This window comes from Sander vitreus, chromosome 4 (assembly GCF_031162955.1).
Source record: "Sander vitreus isolate 19-12246 chromosome 4, sanVit1, whole genome shotgun sequence".
Classification (NCBI taxonomy): Eukaryota; Metazoa; Chordata; class Actinopteri; order Perciformes; family Percidae; genus Sander; species Sander vitreus.
The window spans coordinates 14860079-14867589 of NC_135858.1; the positions used below are offsets into that span (position 1 = coordinate 14860079).

The window sequence follows — 7511 nt, forward strand, 5'->3', positions numbered from 1 at the left end:
ATGTACAATGTTACATTACATTTCCTGATGTTTTGGCAATGTGGAAGAACAGAAATTAAATGTGCATCTGGTATATCTCTTGGCAATTGCATAATGCAGGAAAAGATTTTAAAACGCCATCAAGTCTGATATTTTTTTCCCACTATGGCAACAAATGCTAACCCGTAGCACCGCAGAAGAACCAGCTGTTTCAGACCAGAGAGCTAATGGGAGCAGCACTTGAACAGCATTTTAAAGTTATAAAATTGTGTTTTGAGACAATTTGGATTTGTGGGGTTAAATACTTTGTTCTTTTTTTTAATGAGGCTGGAATATGTTTCAGCTAAAACAAGGGGTCTGTTGAAACATGGAATTTGTATATTTAAGGAATGCTAAAGAATACTCAGGCTTGGGCAAAAACAGTTCATACAAACACGATACAGTATAGAAACACTCCATGTTAGTCTTCTCCAAAACAATCATTTACAGTATACGTTTTAGCGTCAATATTTTTGGTGATACTGTTGGCCCTGTGCTCTCAGATATGTTCCTTTAACCTCACTGTAATGGTCTCTGCTTAACCTTTCCCTCTCTCTCAGTGTGTGGGTGTGGCTGATTTCCCAAGCAGAGTTTCACCAGCTGCCTGCTATTCTGCAATCGAGCCTGCCTATAAGACTCTGCACTGCCACGCTCACATTGCCAGAACGTGGCTCACGCTGAGTTAGTGCACGGGGGTCAGCCTCAACATAGTTTTTTTTGTGATTGTAAACATTTATACTCTGCTTACCGTGTTTATTTCTATGTTAATTCCGTCTGCTCCATTTTTTTTATTCCTGTGAGATTGTGGTTTTTGCCTCTGCTCGGCTCCCTACTGGACACCACCCTGACACACATCACTCCTGGCTACCCCCTTTCTAGAGTCCCAACTTTATTTCCTGACCTTTTGGATCTAGTTCACTCCCTGCTCGCAAAATATTCAAGTTGGAAATAAATCTCCTTTCAAACTACTCCGACCTCCTGTTCCTCCTGTGTCTAGTGCTTGGGTTTCCTTGCTCCGCTGTAAAGGACACAATGCAGCAATGATTTGAGAAAGTCACGTTCTGGTTTGAGGAACAATTTATTGCCAGGTTGCATTTAAAACTGTCACTCCCTGCTTAGTCAGTGTAAAATATTAGTAAATGCTATAAGTAATTCTGGAAATATGAATGGAAATGGAGATTTCTGTGTTGAATGGTCAGGACAAAAATCAAACAACTATGTATAGGTGTGAGCAGTTTGTGAACAAATGATGATCAAACTCTTTTTTTTTTTTCTTCTTCTGAACCAGTTAACCATCTGTGATAGACGTGATCTAAAAATAGTAGCCTACATGTTTTAGTTTTTTAGTGTGTGAAACAAGTAGATGTAACGTGTGCACGTTTTCTGCGGCCTGTCTGTGTGATTTATATTTGATGCTGTGGTTTTCCTGTGAGCAAGTTTTGCAAAGTGACCAGTACATTAAAGTCCACATGGTCAAGACACACAACTATCTTCTCTCTGGACAGTCTTAGTATTCAGTTTCATCATGGCTGGATGCCTGCTGTTTGTCATCCTCATGTTTAAGTTAAACCTATAGATTTATTATTATTGTGTTATTACAAACATATGCAGGTTCACACTTGCAAACATTACATTAAAATGTAATGTTAGTCATTATGTATCAGTATACCACACTCATGTTTTATCTTTTTGTCATGGGTGATTTTATTTGATGTGTGTTCTTATAGCCTATGTTAGTCTGTACTGTTTATTTGTGAACTTTTTGTGGAATTTCAGCGAGTCCAAAGCTAATTTCCCTAGACACACAACTGTCTTCTCTCTTAGTATTCAGTTTCATCATGGCTGGACGCCTGCTGTTTGTCTTCCTCACGTGTAAGTAAAACCCTTTTTTCATTCCTAATACAAACTAATGCAGGTTCATTCTAGCAAACATGACATTAATATATAATGTCAGCCATCATGTATCAGCATGTTATACCACACTCTTCATTTTATCTTTTTAATGGCTATACAGCAATAAAGCAATACAAAGTATGGTATTATTGGGAGTGTGAGTGTATTTTTTTTTTCAAAATTCAAAATTCAAAATCTGAAGTGAGTAAAAGCTGGCCGAGATTTAGAAAATGTAACTCTATGGATATGAAATTTCCCTTGTAGAATGAATAGATTGACAATCCTATGTATTGTTTTGTTTTTGACATCATAATTAAGAATAACATTGTTTGCTTCCAATTTAATTTTGTGATTCTTTTGAATATTGAAATAGTTTTCAATTTTCTTCCAGAACTCCACAGAATACCGACACTCCCAGAATAAATGTACAATAGTTTCTTCTTCAATTTTACAAAATTCCCATTTATTGTCCACAACCACAAATCTCGAAACTAATTTGTTAGTGGGATCAATATTATGCAGTATTCTTAAAATGTATTGGGGATAACAGATGTGTACGGTAGAAGCCATGTTGATTCCCAGTGAATGTTAGAAAAAAAGAGTTCCAAACTAATTTCCCCGTGGAGTTATTTTTCTTTTTTGCTGTAGAAATAATTCCTTATATGTTTATTGGTACATTTATGACTTTTATTCCATTAACAAAGAAGGTCAGATCCAACTCTTGTCTCTCAGAGTGACACTTCATTAGTTGAAGAATTCCACTAGGTATAGCATTTGTTGCTGTTTGATATTCTTTGTGGGTGACAGGAAAGATTTTAGATCTAAGAAATTCCTCATAACTAAGAAGTTGAGCTTCATCATTTTGTAAGTCTGCAAGAAAAATAATATTCCTATCAACCCAGTGTTGTAAAGACTTATTCTAATTCTAAGAAACAGATTTAACAACCTCCATTCCCTTTAAAAATGCCACCTGTGGGGAGATGATACAGGTGATACAGATTGTATCAGATTGTATGGTGTTCTATTTCTACATTAATATTTATTTGTTTGTACACCTCGAAAAATTTGTCAGCTGAAATCCATCTTCTCTTACTGTAGATATTGTGGAAAGAGAGTCAAGCATGACCCCGACAATGCCAACATTTAGTATGACCAAAGGTAGGACATTTTATACATTAAGGTAGCAGTCCTGAATATTATTACATAGCAATTTAATATGAATTAGTTTGAACATCTTTATGTTTTTATTTGTGAGGTCTGACTGTTAGCAGGCGTGGCGTTTCCACTCTGGTGACTCCTGTCAAACGAGCTCTTAATGAGTGTGACATTAGTTAAATACAAGTCATACGTGTTTCAATGTATTTAATATTTTGAAATGTACTTTTGTTGATTCACCAGGTCAAACTGTTGATATGCCAAGTAGCACTGGTAGTTCCACCTCTACTTACCTAACACCAGTGAAACAAGCACCAGGTGATGGAGTGGACACACATTCATACACATACGATAATGAACACAGTGCAGCTGTTAAAGCCCTCCTTCTTTCATATACTTTTTGAAAATCATTGCTTTGTACTTTTTTTTGAACTGGATTGAATTTAATATGAATTAGTTTGAACATCTTTATGTTTTTATTTGTGAGGTCTGACTGTTAGCAGGCGTGGCGTTTCCACTCTGGTGACTCCTGTCAAACGAACTCTTAATGAGTGTGAATTAATTCCTTATATGTTTATTGGTACATTTATGACTTTTATTCCATTAACAAAGAAGGTCAGATCCAATTCTTGTCTCTCAGAGTGACACTTCATTAGTTGAAGAATTCCACTAGGTATAGCATTTGTTGCTGTTTGATATTCTTTGTGGGTGACAGGAAAGATTTTAGATCTAAGAAATTCCTCATAACTAAGAAGTTGAGCTTCATCATTTTGTAAGTCTGCAAGAAAAATAATATTCCTATCAACCCAGTGTTGTAAAGACTTATTCTAATTCTAAGAAACAGATTTAACAACCTCCATTCCCTTTAAAATGCCACCTGTGGGCGATGATACAGGTGATACAGATTGTATCAGATTGTATGGTGTTCTATTTCTACATTAATATTTATTTGTTTGTACACTCGAAAAATTTGTCAGCTGAAATCCATCTTCTCTTACTGTAGATATTGTGGAAAGAGAGTCAAGCATGACCCCGACAATGCCAACATTTAGTATGACCAAAGGTAGGACATTTTATACATTAAGGTAGCAGTCCTGAATATTATTACATAGCAATTTAATATGAATTAGTTTGAACATCTTTGTGTTTTTATTTGTGAGGTCTGACTGTTAGCAGGCGTGGCGTTTCCACTCTGGTGACTCCTGTCAAACGAACTCTTAATGAGTGTGACATTAGTTAAATACAAGTCATACGTGTTTCAATGTATTTAATATTTTGAAATGTACTTTTGTTGATTCACCAGGTCAAACTGTTGATATGCCAAGTAGCACTGGTAGTTCCACCTCTACTTACCTAACACCAGTGAAACAAGCACCAGGTGATGGAATTATTCAGTTCAATGATTCAAACTGACTCTTTACAAAGTGTTCATACAATATATTCACATGTACACTCAATGTGTCTTTACAAAGCAAGTTATGGTTGCTGACTGGTTACTCAGATAGTGTGTGATAGATATGCAGTTGCTTATATGTATGTGAAGTTAGCCTTCCTATTGTGCAGATGTTAGCCAACATTGTTCAATAAAGTTATTAAGCAGCACATTAAAAACAATGTGCAGTGCTGCTTAACATTTGTACCCCTAGTACAAAGGAAGAAAATATTATAATACATATATTACATTATATATAATCATATATAATATAATAAAACCTCACGTCACAAGGACAGTTTTTTCCCCTCTGCCACTAGCCTTATCAACAAGGCCCGGAAACCACCCTAACTCTCTCCACACCCCCCCTCTGGCTCTACATGCCACTGTACTTAATCTGCTCTCTTATTTTTAATACATTCTGTGTGTGTATATATATATATATATATATATATATATATATATATATATATATATATATATATACATATAGTTATACTTATATTGTTTGTTCTGTTTAACCTGCTTGTTTAACTTATTTTAGAGAATGTGTGACGTGCACCTACAACACCAAAACAAATTCCTTGTATGTGTAAAAAACGTACTTGGCAATAAAGCTTTTCTGATTCTGATTCTGATTCTGAATAGTTGTGATGTCATTATGTTTAGTGCCTGCAAGTAACATATACCAGTACTCCTATGACTCCAGAATCTGGAGATAAAATAACAGGTACATTTTTATTATTGCCTCAAAAAGCAACCTGCTTTGCTTTTCTGTGGATGTTTATTGCTGTGCACTTATGGTCGAGGGTTAGTATGCCTTGCACTAAACATAGCTCTTTACACAAATACAGGACCTTGTATTCTGATATTAACATATAAAACCTATTACAGTAACTTACTAGATGTAATGTCATTTGTGCAAAATGTTGAGAAATAGCTCCTGTACATAAATGTTGAGAATAGCTTTACACTTATGGTTGGTTTAAAACCTATTACAGTAACTTACTATCTAGTAGTATGTAACTTTCAAAGTTAACTTGAGTTGTGCATATTGCACACCCGCAGAACATGTCTTCCTGCTTTTTTGTTAATGTTGTGAGAAGCAAAACTGACTTGTTTATGGCTTCTATTGTTGCAAAGCAGAAACGTGGATATTGAAGTTTGTAGCAGTTGTGACTGGTTGTGGAGTCATTGTTGGCGTCATCTTGCTGTTTTCTGCAATTCTCTACAAGAAAAAAACTGGTAAGAACGAGGTTGATTTATTTGTCTAATACAAATTAAGTCAAAATTAGTTTTTTTTATATAGGGGTGCACATACGAATCTAAAACCCTCCCTATATATTTTTTAGTTTGTCTCTGATTATTAAATTATGTAAGCTCTATAAGTTGCATGGGGGACAAGTCTTCAAAATAAATGTTAGAAGGTTCTTAATAGACATCGTCTGCTATTATGAATGTATTAGAATTATTTTAAATAAATGCAATTTTCATTTATTTAATCCAACATATACCTACATTTCCAGCATCTGTTCCACCTAAACTGACAGTGAATCCACCAGTGATCAACGAGACAGACTCAGTCACACTGAACTGTCAGACTCCATCATCTAAAACCAGCACGTCTGTGTTGCTGATTCAGCAGAGTAATAGTGACAACTGCAGGTCAGAAAGGCTACTGCCATATTTTCCAGCAGAATCTGAGATTCACACTTTTCACTCACATCATTTAGATGTTTGGGGAGTAATTCATTAACTTGGAAATGTGTACTAAGCTTTTGCTTTCCTCTGACATTAAGACACTCTTTACAAAACCTATGTTTCTATTATTTTCCATTTAGAACAAAAGTAAACGTATCTGGTCTACAGGCTGGTTATGATGAAACTTACAGTATCGTCACCTATGGATCCAAGACATGAGCTGCTTTTCTCTTCCTGAATGTAGCATAAGGTAGACAGTTTGATTAGCTTCTTGTTGGTGCATGTTCAGCCAACATTTTTAATGTTGGAACAAGCATAACATGTCGTTATAGGTACAAATTAAAATGTGCATTCTCAGATGTGAAAAAAAAGTTGTTATTGTGGCATGACAGAAACCAAACATGCACATCAGAGTCATGTCTGTTTCTCTTCATAGAACGACAACAGCAGCACCTCAGAGATGCCAGCTACATCAGCCCTCAGAGATACAGTGAACAGCGCTCCAAAGTTAATTTGATGTCCAATTGTTGTTTTATTTGCATTTTTTCACTTTTCCTTTGTTTTCGAGGTTAATTAATGTTTGCACTATTTACATCATGATCCCCAAGTAATGTAACTTCATTGAATTGATATGAACAGAAGTTAACATGTGTCATGTGTCACAGTGCTTTGAATAATAAAAACATTAATTTCAAAAGGTGAACTTCAGGAGCAGATGGTATTGGGTCAATGCAAATCTACTCCGATCGTTTTGTGAGTGAATGTCTTCTCAACTTTTGTTATTCTGTTGCTTCCTGTAACCTTGTATAAAACCCTGACAAGAAAACTCATTCTGGTCAGAGAGAAACCTACAGTTTCTTGTGAGCTTCTGTCTCCACTGCACAGTAAATAAAACTCATCTGAACTAGCCACTTTATTGGACCGGAAATAACTTTTTCTTCCACACATGTTTGTACTAAAGTGCTTTATACAAGAGGAGTGAAGTGAGTCATACATGTACACAAAGTCATACAACACACATACAAAGAAAACAATAAAAATGGATTACAAAACAAGATGCAACACAAGAATAACACAATAAAAGGGAACACAGCAAAGAGAATAAATCGATAACAACTGTTTGCAAGAATATAAGTTTTAAGATGACCTTAATGAATTGAGCCAATGTTTACACTTGATGTTGTGTATCTATTCATATAGAAAAAGCAGAAACAGAGCTGATGTATTGTATATCAACCAAGACACTGAAATTATGAAAACACGTACTCATCTTTCTTCAGCTGTGGGTTTCCAGTGTGGTCAATTCAATATA

At 35.3% G+C, this 7511-nt stretch overlaps 1 protein-coding gene across 1 annotated transcript; it reads left to right on the forward strand.

Moving 5' to 3' along the window:
* Positions 1-832: 832 nt before the first annotated feature.
* Positions 833-7488, forward strand: LOC144516895 (uncharacterized). Its single transcript, XM_078248579.1, has 9 exons — positions 833-1890; positions 3010-3069; positions 3310-3384; positions 4070-4129; positions 4370-4444; positions 5645-5743; positions 6025-6163; positions 6340-6449; positions 6636-7488. The coding sequence occupies exons 1-8, from the start codon at positions 1857-1859 to the stop codon at positions 6416-6418; spliced, it is 621 nt and encodes a 206-aa protein (XP_078104705.1). The 5' UTR covers positions 833-1856; the 3' UTR covers positions 6419-6449; positions 6636-7488.
* The last annotated feature ends 23 nt before the right edge of the window (positions 7489-7511 follow it).